The sequence below is a fragment of the Carettochelys insculpta genome, chromosome 2, assembly GCF_033958435.1.
Source record: "Carettochelys insculpta isolate YL-2023 chromosome 2, ASM3395843v1, whole genome shotgun sequence".
Taxonomy (NCBI): domain Eukaryota; kingdom Metazoa; phylum Chordata; order Testudines; family Carettochelyidae; genus Carettochelys; species Carettochelys insculpta.
In genome coordinates, this window is record NC_134138.1 from 2,635,940 (window position 1) to 2,649,061 (window position 13,122).

The 13,122-nt window shown below is 52.6% G+C and overlaps 1 protein-coding gene across 4 annotated transcripts in view; it reads left to right on the forward strand.

The window, feature by feature from the left end:
- Positions 1 to 13,122, forward strand: part of HSF1 (heat shock transcription factor 1) — a 118,012-nt gene that overhangs the window by 95,008 nt on the left and 9,882 nt on the right. For 3 of the 4 annotated variants that reach the window (XM_074986443.1, XM_074986446.1, XM_074986447.1), the window contains 2 exons: positions 1,099 to 1,335; positions 11,917 to 12,003. In XM_074986443.1, the coding sequence (XP_074842544.1) occupies positions 1,099 to 1,335; positions 11,917 to 12,003 (324 nt within the window). The remainder of the gene's footprint in view (positions 1 to 1,098; positions 1,336 to 11,916; positions 12,004 to 13,122) is intronic. The other variant, XM_074986444.1, reaches the window with a different exon arrangement.

The following is a 13,122-nucleotide window of genomic DNA, read 5'->3' on the forward strand; positions in this document are numbered from 1 at the left end:
CTGCAGCAAACGTATCCGCCGTGGGATAGCAAGAGGCTGCCAGCCTGTCGCAGCCCAGGAAAGCCTGACTCCCCTGCCATGAGGCGTGCAGGAGTCAGCCTGGATACTCATCCAGGCCCTGCCCCTGGATGAGAGGGGCAGGTGTCAGAGGCAGCCCTGTAGGCCTCCATCACTGTCCGCTTTAGCTCAGCCGGTTAGCTGCTTTCCCTTCCCCCCAGCCCAGGGATCTGTCCAAGGCCTGAGCTTCCCAAGGCAGGAAATGTTCTCCTTGCTCGACGCCTTTTCTCATCTGCTGGGATTGGTTCCTCCCATGCCAAATAGCACACACGTTATTTATTGCCTTGTATGTACCTCCTCCAGCAACGTCGCCCTTAAATATGGATAATGCGTTTGCTTAATTGGCCTCCTCTGTTCTTCTCTCACTGCTCTCCTTCCAGAGGGGCTTAGTTGAACCACGCACACCCTATGTCAGTCAGTTTGGGTGTGGAAGGGCATTTCCAGCCGTAGAATTAGGGCTGGCCAGGGAAGCCATCATCTGTCGCCTAGAACCACAGAGTCCAGGAAACAAAGGCCATGCTCCTAGGGAGACAATGGATCTCAGGCCGTGTCTACTCATGGCACATTCCTGGAGAGTTTTCTTCTGGGGGGCAAGGGAATAAGTTGTTCTGATTAGGGCCCCTTTCTGCTGGTGTGACTCCATATCAATTAGATCTTGTACCAGTGAAATGATTTACTTATGGAAATAATCACACCCCTAACCAAAATAATTATACGCTCCACAGCCTGTGTGGGTCTGTTCTTAGACAGCCTTACCAAAGCCTCCACTGGGGCACGCGTGCCAGGTGTTTGGAAGGAGATTGCCTGGCAGCCAGTGGTGCCCACCCCCCAGGGTTTGCTGTAGGGCACAACCAGGGAAAAGAAATGGCTTTAGTTTACCCCCCACGTTCTGGCTGACCCAGTTTCAGGGAGCAGCACTGCATGGGAGGCAGAGTCTGGCGCTGGGCCTTGTCTGAATGCCATACAGAGAGCAGAGAGGGCTGGCAGCCCATTCCTCCCTTGGTGACGGGTCTCTGGCCCTTCTCGTCCTGTTTCTCCAAGGAGCAGCCCTGTGGTCCGTATCAAAGAAGAGCCCCTCAGTCCCATCCCCAGCCCCCAGATCGAGGAAGCCAGCCCTGGGAACCCTCCTGCTGTTGAAACCCCTCTGTCGCCCTCCACCTTCATTGACTCCATCCTCCAGGAGAATGAACCCAGCACCACCACTACCACCGCTGCCAGTGACAGCACCACGCAGCCTCAGCCCCCGGAAAAGTGCCTCAGCATTGCCTGCCTTGACAAGTGAGTACAATTTCAGGACTCTGGTGCATGCCAGGACCCAGCTGCGGTCCAGCCAGTAGCGTCACAGTTCCACTAGTTACGGGTTTGCGTTGCTAGGGCTGGCTTCCTGAAAACCAACACAGCGATGTCTGAGTGCCCTGCAGAGCCCCCCGCTGCTCTGCTGCAGGTAGCCAGAGTGGAGTTTATTTTGCTTCCTGGTGGCCACTCTGCAGGGGTGGGGAGTTGAGGCCGTCACCTGATGCCAAGCAGTCATGTAGCCCCCAGGGGATGTGGCCAGTGTTCCCTGCAAGTTGAGCGCTTAGGTGACCTCCTGGGAGAGACTGAGGTGCCAGCCAGCTGATGAACTGAGCACCCACAGGCGGCAGCGTGTCTTTTTACTGATAGCGCATGTCCACACCTGCTCCGGCACACAGAACAAAACGATTTCCTCTCCTGGATGGAGAAGATTAGAGGGAGCCCTGGACTTGGCCCTTTGCAGGCAGGGCTACAAGTGCAGGAATGCCAGGAGAAAGGTGTGGCCTTATGTGGCTAAACAAAATCATTGAGTTAGGATTGCCCACTCCAACAGGCTACAGTCAGCTGCCACGAAGCCAGCAGGGCTCAGCTGGCCCACGTAGGCCTGCAGGACCTCACTGGTGCAGAACCAGGTGGATTGCAGCTCCCCACTCTGTGCAATTACCCTTGCACTCAGAGCAACATGAGGAAGTGCATGCTGGGAACTGAAATCCCTTTATCTCCATATAGAAGAGAGCTGCTGTGAACAGTGTATCACTCCTGCTCTGTCTTCTGCCTTCATTAGGTGCAGCTGCGCTGGGTGGGAAAGAGGAGGAACCCTTGCACAGCCACTTGGGTTTGCTCCTTTAGTGCCACACATGACAAACAGCATTCCCTCACTCAGCCTCCCCTCCGTTCCTGGGTTCAGCTTGAGCCTGGACAAACTGGACTCCCTGGGTGGCCGATGGATGTCTGCAGGGCTTTGGAGTCCCCTGCGTGCACCACTAAGCAGAGTTCAGAAACTTAGCACCAGCCTTGGAGCCAATAAACTAGATTGTGTTAACAAGTGTCCGTTGGTCAAGAAGCAGCGAAATCTTTTTTCGATGCCCCTGGCCAGATCTCAGCTGTCTCCTCTGATCTCTGCAGTCTGTGCTGTGAGCAGAACAGAACAGCAGCGCCTGTGCCTTTGAGTGGTGGGCTCCATCCAGCACTTCAGCGTACTTATCTTAACAAAGGAGAGAGAGGGTTAAGGCAATCCAAGAGTGGGAAACCAAAGCTGGACCGGTTCAGGCTGGAAATCAGGTGCAAAGGTTTGAGGGAGAGCGATCAGCCACTGGAGGGCACCCAGGCTTGCGATGGAGAGTTTTTAAATCCAGGGGAGCCGTGTTGCTAGCAGCACTGCTCTAGGAATGATTTGGAGGCAGGATTCTGGCCCAGCTCAGACTGGGTGATCACAATGGCCCTTTTTGGCCTTGGAATCTGTTCAGCGTGGTGCGAATGCTGGTGCGGAGTCGGTTCCTTAGTTGAATAAAAGCCGTTGTAAAGATGTAAGTTTGGTGCCAGAGCAGCAGAGGGTGGCAGGGAGCTCTCCAGGCCAGTCTGCCATGCTGAGTCACTCCGCTCCCTGTCCTAGGGGAGCCATCACTTCTACTCACCCAGTGTGCCCTGGGTTCTTCACTGCTTCCAAGTCTTCAGTATGTGTTAGATCCACATGAGGGAGGCGCAGAAAAGAAGCCTTTAAGAACAACCTGATGGTTCTTTCAAAGGTACACATGGAGTGGAAAGAGAATTACTTGTCTGTCAGTTCTTTGAACATGCACAGGTGCCCTGTTCTCCTAGGATTGGTACCCAGCATGTGCTGGGACGGCCAGTGGAGCAACTGAAGAGTAAGAGAGCAAAAGTTCTGAGTCCTTATCTTAAAGCATTCAGCCCAAATTCAGGGTGCTCTATACCGTGGAGATTATGCAGATTTCTGTCCTGCTGTCTGCTTGACTGTGATGAAGTGGGGGATACCTGTGTGTGTGTGAGTGGCTCACAGAGGGTGTGGGGCTCCTGCTGAGGGTAACCTTGACGACCAGGTAACACCTTTGTACTGCAGACAAAGGAGGAGGTGGAGCCTGAGGGGTTTGAATTGGAACTGGGAGTTGGAAGCAGTTAGTCTGGGCTGAGGGAGAGAAAAACAAAGGAGGGGGCAAGGCCCCAGCTCTGGGGGCCCCTCGGGGCCTCCTCTCCCCAACATGGATTGGACTGGCTGTCTCTGCCAGCTGCACTGACTCCTCTGTACAATGCTGTGTCCTGTCGGCTAATAAACCCGCTGTTCTCCTGCTAAGTAAGAGACTCTCCTGCCTGCGGACGGGGTGCAGAGCTTGGGGGACCCCAGAACCCCATCACACTGGTGTCAGAAGTGGGATGTTCTGCACCCCGAGGATGGAGCATCCAGCAGTAAGTGACCGGGGCCCCGGAAGAAGTGGGGCCTGCGAGACCCAGGTGTGCTGAAGGGCAGTGAGGTGCAGTTCCCCAAGGCGGAGGGGCCTGCGGCCGAAGCCAAGCAACTGCGGTCGTGGTCCTCGAGAGGGGGTGTCACACCCGAGGAGGGGTTACTCCTGGGAATCTGCTGGAGTCGGTCCCAGAAGGTGGAGGGGCCGAGAGCCCAACCCCCAGGAACAAGTGACCCCTGAGGAGGCTGACGCTGAATAAGTTCTTCCCAAGACAGTGTGCTCATGGTCCCTGAGAGCGGGTGTCGCACTGAAGAAGGGGTTCCGCTGGGAGTCTGTTGGAGTCGGTCCCAGAGGGCGGAGGGGCCTACAGCCTAACCCCGGGCAGCTTGTGACCCGCAAGGAGCCTGGCACACTGAAGGGATTCTTCCAGGGATCGTGGGGTGCAGAGGGCATCAGCCTGAGAGCCTGCAACCACGCTGAGCAACTCCGCTGTGAAGTGGCAGCACCTGGAAACCGAATCGAGATTAAAGAAGCTGAACAAGGCAGCGTGGATGTGCAGTGGCGGAGCTAAGGGCTGGGGAGAATCCTGCAGAGGTGAGCCCGGATCGGGGCAGGGAACCCTGGACTGCCTGGAGCTCTGAACCAAGTGGCCTGCCACAGCTCAAGGAGGGAAGGAGCAATTCCAACCCATCATCTACTAGTGGCCAAGACAGACCTGCGAAAAGTTTTCCAGGCCTGGGCCGAGGAAGGTGCCTGTGCGTCTGTGCAGGAAAGCAGCTGATCCACTGGGAATGGCAAGTTGTCTGTGAGAGAAGCTGCTTCACCTTCTGTGTGTGTGTGGAGACCAGCCGGGGGGCTGGGACAAAGGAGAAAGTGTCTCCCATTGTCTGTCTGTGTTGAACAGCAGCAGCAGCCTGGGGAGAGAGCAGAGCCTGCGTTTGGAAAAGATGCCAATGAGGAAACTAGCCCATTGTCTGAGGAAGATTCCCCAGCCTGGGGTGGCTGGAGAAGGAACCACCAGAAAAGAGCATTCCAGGTGTGTCTCTGAATCCAGCCATGGGGGCTGGAGCAGAGGGAATGGCTCTGGGATGGGCAGTGGTGTCCCTGATAAGGACACTGGTCCTTGGTGCAAGAAAAGTGCTTCTGCTTCTGGGGAAGTGAATCCTTTGCCTGAGCCTGTGGGGGCTCAAGATGGAGCCAAGATCCCAGAGCTGGATCTGAGGGCAGCTGAAGCCCAGATGGGAAGTGGGCCTGCCTCTGTGTCTCTCAGGGGGGATGATGCTTTAACGTGGTCTAATCCAGTTAGTATCATCAGGGAATCCCAGAGACCAGACGATTCTGGTACTTATTCTTTGCCTGATGCTGAGGTGTTACTGGGGGGGGGTGAGAGGACTCTGTCCTACCAGAGTCATCCTCTCGCCAGGACACGAGAACAGACAGGCAATGGAGTTACGCTAACTGATGAAGATAAAGGAGCTGGTAGCAGAAGGGAGGAAAGGGACCCTTAACCTTCTGTCCGGTGGTACTGGCTGTCTGCCTGAAGGGGGATTACGTGGGAATCTGCCTGATGGGCCAGAAGTGATCCTGGGTTTAGGTGAAACCCAGGAGCTGGTTGTGGCTCAAGGGAGCAGTGCCCCTGTGGAGCCAGACAGGGGTAAGTTATTGTTTGGGGAAGCTCTTAAGGAAAAGAATTTCCCTGAAACTTTTCCTGACCCGTCTGTGGGGACTGCAGAAAATGGGAGTGAGGTGGAGGAGAATAAACAGGAAAGGTGCTTATCTGTAAGCACCAGAGCAACCCTTTGCCTGGGGAGAAGTTTGTTTCAGCTCCTGATGGCCAGGACCTGCCTGAGTGTGAAACCACTGGCTGTGCTCTGGAAGGGTCCAAAGCAGGCAGTGTAAAAGTTTCTCAGAAATTGGAAGTTGGTGCAAGTAAAGTGAAAACTATCAGGGAATGTGAGCAGCCCTGCGAGAACCAAATAAAACAGCTGCACAGTCAGTCTCTGTAGGATGCAGGAGAGGGCCAGCAATTCCCCATCTCCAAATGGTGAAAACACTTATATTCTTATACTGGACTCCACTTCTGATTCCATGGGGAGGCAGTAGTTGGAGGTGGAAGGACAAAGGAGCTTTGGGCCTGGTGGGCCAGTAAGGGATAAACAGGAATTCCTTCATGTGAATTCTGCGTCTGGGACTCACAAAACAACTCTCAAAAAGCAGTTTGGTTTGCAAATTTCCAGACTGGTGGGGGGGGCCATCTCCCTGAGATCATCAATGGCCCAGCTCTTGTTAGAAAAGAGGGCACAGCCAGAGAGATCAAATTTCCACCCCAGGGGGCAAGAGAGAAGATTAAAACTTGATGGTGCTAAGAAAGGCCTCAGCCATTTATCCCCAAAATACCAAATTCTCAAGGAGGTTGCACAAAAGTTGTGGTCTACCAAAGAGCAACGTAAATGTACAGTTGCAATGGGTTTGTTCTGTTACTCACGCTGACTGCTGTAACCAAGGGGTGCTGCTACCAAAAGCTGTAAAATTGTACCATGCACTAAATGTTTAAAAAGAGCCATGTGACATGACGACATTGATGTAGAAGCATAAATTGTATGCTAAAGAAGTCTGTAACTCTGAAATGTCACCATTGTTCCCTGTAACTAGTCTTGCAACCTCTGACATGAGAAGAAACATTCCAAACCTATTGTGTGGCATGGAAGGGGAAACTGAGGCACACAGCCATTGTGGTGGTCTGGCTAAATGCCAAGGATGGAAGCATTTGTACCTTCCGTTACTGGACTGTAACTAAATTCCAGACATTAGCTGGAGCAGCTGTATGGACTGGTGGTCAGATGGGGCAGGACCCAGACCACAAAAGACCTGTTCAATCTGTTGGTGCTGCAGCGAGACCAACCAACCCAAGGAAACTAAAGGAACTTGCCCGGCTGCATCACATGAAAAGGGCCAAGACCAAGCTCCTAACTTGGAGCCTCCCCCAGCAGGACTATGATGTGGAGGTGGTGCACATCGAGGGGAGAACAGAGGGTACAGCCAATGCCCTGTCACAAGGGGAGAGCCCCGAACTTCCCCAGGTCACCAGTTGAGTGACCCCGCTCAGTTCGGTCTGGAAGGGGGGAGAGATGTGATGAAGTGGGGGATACCTGTGTGTGTGTGAGTGGCTCACAGAGGGTGTGGGGCTCCTGCTGAGGGTAACCTTGACGACCAGGTAACACCTTTGTACTGCAGACAAAGGAGGAGGTGGAGCCTGAGGGGTTTGAATTGGAACTGGGAGTTGGAAGCAGTTAGTCTGGGCTGAGGGAGAGAAAAACAAAGGAGGGGGCAAGGCCCCAGCTCTGGGGGCCCCTCGGGGCCTCCTCTCCCCAACATGGATTGGACTGGCTGTCTCTGCCAGCTGCACTGACTCCTCTGTACAATGCTGTGTCCTGTCGGCTAATAAACCCGCTGTTCTCCTGCTAAGTAAGAGACTCTCCTGCCTGCGGACGGGGTGCAGAGCTTGGGGGACCCCAGAACCCCATCACATTGACACATGTGGCCATTCAGGTTGTTGGTATGTATGTCACGTATTGTCAGGGTGCATGCAAGAGAAACAAGGGTTACTGTAATCATTCTCTGACACTGCGCAGTGTTTTCCTGTGAATTTGGTTCTTGCCGTGTCTAATGGATCTGGCAATCTTGATGTCCTTCTGCCCGCTTAGCATAGGCAGGTGTCAGTCGGTTCAAGGCCGAATCAGTCCAACACTTTGCTTTCATTATTAATACTTACTCCCCACCAAGAAAATGTTAACTTCAGGGTAAGGCTGCTGAAGTCATGTCAGATGCTCCATATGCAAAACACAGAATGACAGCATTACTGCCAAAAATCTAAGGATTTGAGAGACTGGGAATGACAAGTTCTTGTATTTTAAAGAAATATATTTCTTACTCTTTCAGTTCGTACCTTGTTAACTGTATGAAAAGTTTCCATAACACTTTAATTTTGACATGCCAACCTGCTTAGACTCCTCAGCGTACACATCGCTAGTATGAGCTGTGTCTTGGTCTATGGATGGTGTATCACAGAATCACAGTATGACTGTAACCTTAGCAAGGGATGTGTTGTAAGAGGAAAAGCTGGTAATTTTCATTAGATCTTCTCCTAATAGTCAGAACTGAGACATGAAGTCATTTATAAGTGGAGGAGATTCAAAAGAGGGTCAGAGCAGCTCTACAGGGTTTAAAGGGTTAGTTTCTGTATGACTGAAGCCCTCACATGGCAGAAGTGGTTCACTCAAGCTCTTCTGGGCTGTGTTCCTGGCCCAAAGAGTGAGCAGGGATCACATTTCTTTTTGCGTTGAGTCATAGGAGGTGAAGATCCCACTTCCATTCAAACCTTGACCTCGGCCTTAGGCTGTGGAGTGGTGCCATGCCTCAGGAACGCAGAATGCTTTCTGTGGGCTCTGCCTCCTTTGGAGAGGACAGGAGTGGCCATATTTTGCCCATGCAAGGATCACACTAGCAACTAGCCCAAGATCTAAAGGTGGCCCTGTGTGTGAATTGGAAATGGTTGCAGCCGTGCTCTGGAATGGAGAGGTGATAGCTGAAGTTGGGCCCTAGTAGCAGTAGAAAGTGACTGGACTCCAAATGGAGCTTTGCATGATGGTCTCTCCCAGGGCTTCCTGCCCATAGGCAATGAACATAGGAACAGCCTGACTGGGTCAGCCCAAAGGCCGCTCTAGCCCAGGATCCTGTCTGCCCACAAAGGCCAGTGCCAGGTGCCCCCGAGGGAATGAACAGAGCAGATAATCGGGGATCCATTCCCTGGATGTTGATTCACAAATAAGCAATACGTCCATGGACATTCACAACCTTTGTCTGAAAACAAAATGATAAAAAAGCTCACTGAGTACTACTCAGTGTGCAGTTTTATTAGCTTATTAAGATTCTTCCTCAAAGCTGTTTGTATCACAACTTTAAACACAATTTTATAGCAAAATTAATAAAGCATAAGGATTATCTACATTTATTTAAACATTCCTCTGTAGAAACACACCAAATTGCTTGAAAAAATATTTTAAATGCCGAAATTCGTGAATGCCTAATCAAACTTCACTTTCAAACAGGAATTCTTCACTCAGGGCGTTTGCTTGTATTGAGCAATAACAAAATCATTTCACAAGTTCATCAATAACAGTGAAAAATGTTATCGATAAACATGCCCATTCTGCTTTGGCAGGAAACACTATGCAGTTCATAAGCAATGCACCCCAACTTGCATGGCCATGCATTTGTGTTTGTCATTTACTAGCACAGCAAGGTATGGAAACCCGTTCATAAGAACGGTGCAAGAGTAAGTTTGCTAATCAGCTGACCCTGACTGAAGCTGCTGGTGTAGATGTACCAGAACACTGTCATTGCCTTCTGAGAGCATTTTCCTAATGTTGTTTCATTCTGACAGCCAGGCTGTTCCTGTCTTTGCTGCACTTCACTTGGCACATGTTCCTTTTTGTACCCAGCAGCACAGGAATTCCTTGAAACTAATCCCCAAATGGTCTTTTTTTTTTCCTTTTAAAATGAATGGTGCTGTGGCACATTTTCATCTGCAGCTCCAGGGTGCTGAAATCAACACAACAGGCTGCATTCTGAAGAATCTTGTTCCTCCTTCCCACAGTATCCTGCTTTGACGCTAATGTTGTTCCTTTCCAGTTACACGCAGGGCTCATTCTCCCTTGTACCGGATCCCCCCACACCTTAATCCTACATCATACGGGTGTGGGGGCTGTTAGCTGCATTGTGAAACCCTGTGTCCCCTGTTCAAACCACCTGCATTGCAGGGAATCAGAAAATGTAGGCACTCACCTACATGGCCTGGCGGCAGGCCTGTCTCTAGGGAGCGGGTGGTTGGAATGCTGGCTGGGGCTCTGCAACCCACGTATGCAAAAGAAGAAGGTGGGCAGTTCTAGTTGTCTTTAAGCACAGGCGGGTGGCTCAGCGCAAGCTGCAAACATGACCATTCAGAAGAACTAGACATGCCGTAGAAGTGTTTCTGACACACTTAGCGCAGACGGTGGTTCTGAAAGGGCAGGCACTGAACACAAGCATCTCCGAACTCTGCCTCAGTGGCAAGCAGGCTGTACACCTGCCTTGGGGTAATTTAAGTGAGGAGCCAGGTCCCTCCTCCCTCTAGACCTTCTGACTTGTGTTATTGGCTACACTTATTTCTCTGCATCTGGGCAAGCTCAGGTGGGGAGCAGGACAGAGTAAAGGAGTCCCAGAGGACTCCGCCACACCAAACTCTTCTGCCCTATTCCGTTTTGAGACAATACTCTTAGTAAGGTAATTGCACGATCTCTCTTGTAATACCACGGCGGTGCCCTAGGCCAACACCCCCTTGTGCTGGGCACCGATAAATAGAGACGGCTTGTCCCAGAGAGCTGGGACCAATAAGAAGTGGGGAGGCCCATTTAATGTGCAGTCCCCACACAATGGGGTGGCATTTGCCTTTGCTCCTGGGCCTTCCATCCCCCAATGTGCATTGGAGTTCCTCAGCATAACTGTTGTTTCAGAGCTGTAGGACCTCAGGCAGGTGAACTCTCTCATTTCCCAACGTGGCCCGGCCTGCGTGAGCGGAGCGTCGGGAGGGGCAGGGTGCCCTCAGGAGGGAGTGGAATCAGGCTGAGCTGCTCTGCTGACGGGAATGTTGGGAGGAGGCTGCAGTAAGTGAGCCACACAGCGTTTATCCTGTCCCCAAGCAGAGGTCAGATCCTACCTCTGAATCACTGCCACAGGCTGTGCTAAAGCAGCGAGGGGGAGGGGTCCTGTGGCACCTCAGAGACTAACAGAAATGTATGAGCACAAGCTCTCATGGGCAGAGGTCCACTTCGTCAGATGCAGGCCTGCACGTGTATTGTTGGCACCTGCATCTGACGAAGTGGGTCTTTGCCCATGAAAGCTTATGCTCATACATTTCTGTTAGTCTGTAAGGTGCCACAGGACCCCTTGTTGCTTTTGCAGATCCAGACTAACACGGCTGCCCCTCTGAGCTAAGTGACTCAGTGTCTCCTAGAGCCCAGCCGGTGGGGAGAGTTCAGCGTTCGGTGCTCACTCCCCAGGCTGCAGGACCAGAAGAGCTGCATGTCCAGTGAAATGCATGATACCAAGGGCAGGCAGTGGCTCAGCACCCTCTCCAAGAGGCTTCTGTTCCGCTCCTGCGAGTTTGCATGGTGTCCTGAGACGCATGTGTGAAGGCAAAGGTTTTATGGGACTAGTGGTCGTACTGTGAAGCCAGAGTGCTCTGAACTAAATGAGGCATTGACAACTTGCTGAGTGTCCTACAGCAAGAGCTCATTTCCGCTGTACACAGCAAGCGTTCTTTGCCCTCATTCTTCGGTAGTGAGGCGCAGCCAACCAGACTGTAAGTCCCAGCATGCCGGGCCTCCTCTTCCAGGCGCCACAAGAGAGAACGGACGGGTGGAAATCTGCCCCGCAGGAGTGCGGGGATGCCCCGTCTCTGTGTCAGGGTTGGGGTCATGACCAGCACATTTCAGCTGCCCGTGGCTATGCTGTATTTGTGCTGTCAGGGGAAGGCCCAGAGGGACATTCTGTATGTGCCCAAATTTCACCCAGCCAAGGGTCACACCAGCAACTTCTCTGGAGCTCGAGCCTGTTGAACAGGGAAGGATGCTGCTGGGTGGACTGTTAATGTGGAGCTATATCCTGAGGTGGGGGGCGGGGGCTAAGCAGAGTGACATGCTGGGTACTGTGCTCTCAGAGGCTGCAGCGACTGATCCACGTGTGAGCCGCCTCCCCCCCACTGCAGCCCTTAGGTGCCTCCAAGGTACACTGCAGACCCCCTCAGGTGTGGCGGTCTGAGACCCTGCTGAGCGTTGCTGTGAGGGACTTGTGCTGGCCTCCGGCTGGCGTGGAAGGGCGGGAGACAAGGTGTGCACTGCAGGGGTTTGTCGTTCATCATGATTTTGTCTCAGCTTTGCAGTTGCTGGGCTGCCCGGTAAGGAGCTGTGGTAATCTGGTGCAGCGCGTGCCACTTCCGCTGCGCATGGCTCATTAACTGCTCCTGCCTTTGAACGTAACACGTTTCCTGCCTGAAAGCATCTGCTTTGGAATCTTCTGAGTCTAGCACTCCTCTTCTTTTTGTGTTTTTCAGTTCGACTCGCACTCCGCAGATGTCAGAAGTCACTCGTCTTTTCCCCAGTTCTTCTTCTTCCTCGCTTCACTGCAGATCGCAGCAAGGGTTAGCATTTCCGCAGCCTGATGTCCCTAGGCATTGCGATTCTGGGCAAGAAAGCAGGGGAGCACTGTGCTAAACAGAGGGCTGTCTTTGCTTTGAGGTCAGCTTTCCCTGCACCTTCTAGCTTTTGAGCTGTTCTTCGGAGTCCATATCCCAAATCGCTCTCCCAGCACTGGCACTAAATGACAGCCTTCTTGGCCAGCTCAGCTTTGAGTGGGACATGGAAACTGAGCTCCCTTCTCATCCCTCTGGGTGGTCTTGGCAGGGTGGCGTAGGGAAGCCTTTGCTGATGTTGTCAGTGCTCCGCCTCCTTTGTGGATGGCGGAGGCAGCCCTTTAGGAGCTGCCATCGGAGTTGGGAGGTGGGTGGTCATTCCCTGGGCTTGGAGCCACCGTTGGTAGCCAGGAATGGAGTTCAAGGTCAGAGATGAATGTGGAGCCCAGGTGCCAGAATCAGAAGTTGGGAACAGGGCTCTGAGGTCAGAGCTGAGTTACTTGGAGTGAGGCAACACGGGGGCAAGGTTGGGGCCGTGGCAGGGAAGGAGCAGGGCGGGGACCTCTCCTGGTCAGGAGCAAATGCTTTGTGCAGCTGCCAAACCAGTGCTGTTGTCTCTTCCTGCCGCCCAGTCACACACAGCCATCTCACTGGAACCCAGTGTGAGCCCAGGGCATGAAGAATCTTCCAGTGCACTCTCCAGCTCATAGAATAGTGAGAGAGCAGTGTAACTCCTCACTGCAGCTGTCACCTCATGCCAAGGAGTGTTGGCGGGGGGGCACAGAGCAGATGAAAGCAATACAGCCTCCTTGCTGTGGCTTTGGACCGTTTGCCACCATCTGTCCTGTCCTGTCCTGTCCCGTCACTGCCAGCAGGCTGAACATCCGAGAGGGAAATGGTTGCAATCAACAGACGTAATCCAGAGATTTTTCTCTTGGTTCTTCAGTTCAAAGCATTGGAAATGCCAGCCTGCACTGAAATTTGGGGTGCCTGAGCAGTCTGTCTTTTAAGCCATTTACAATGAAATATATGTAGACGACAGCTTGTAATTTGTACAGTTCGTGTTTGGAAGGCGGGAAATGCCTTGAGGTGAAGGTAAGATTCATCTTCCGAATGGAAGAGCTGCTC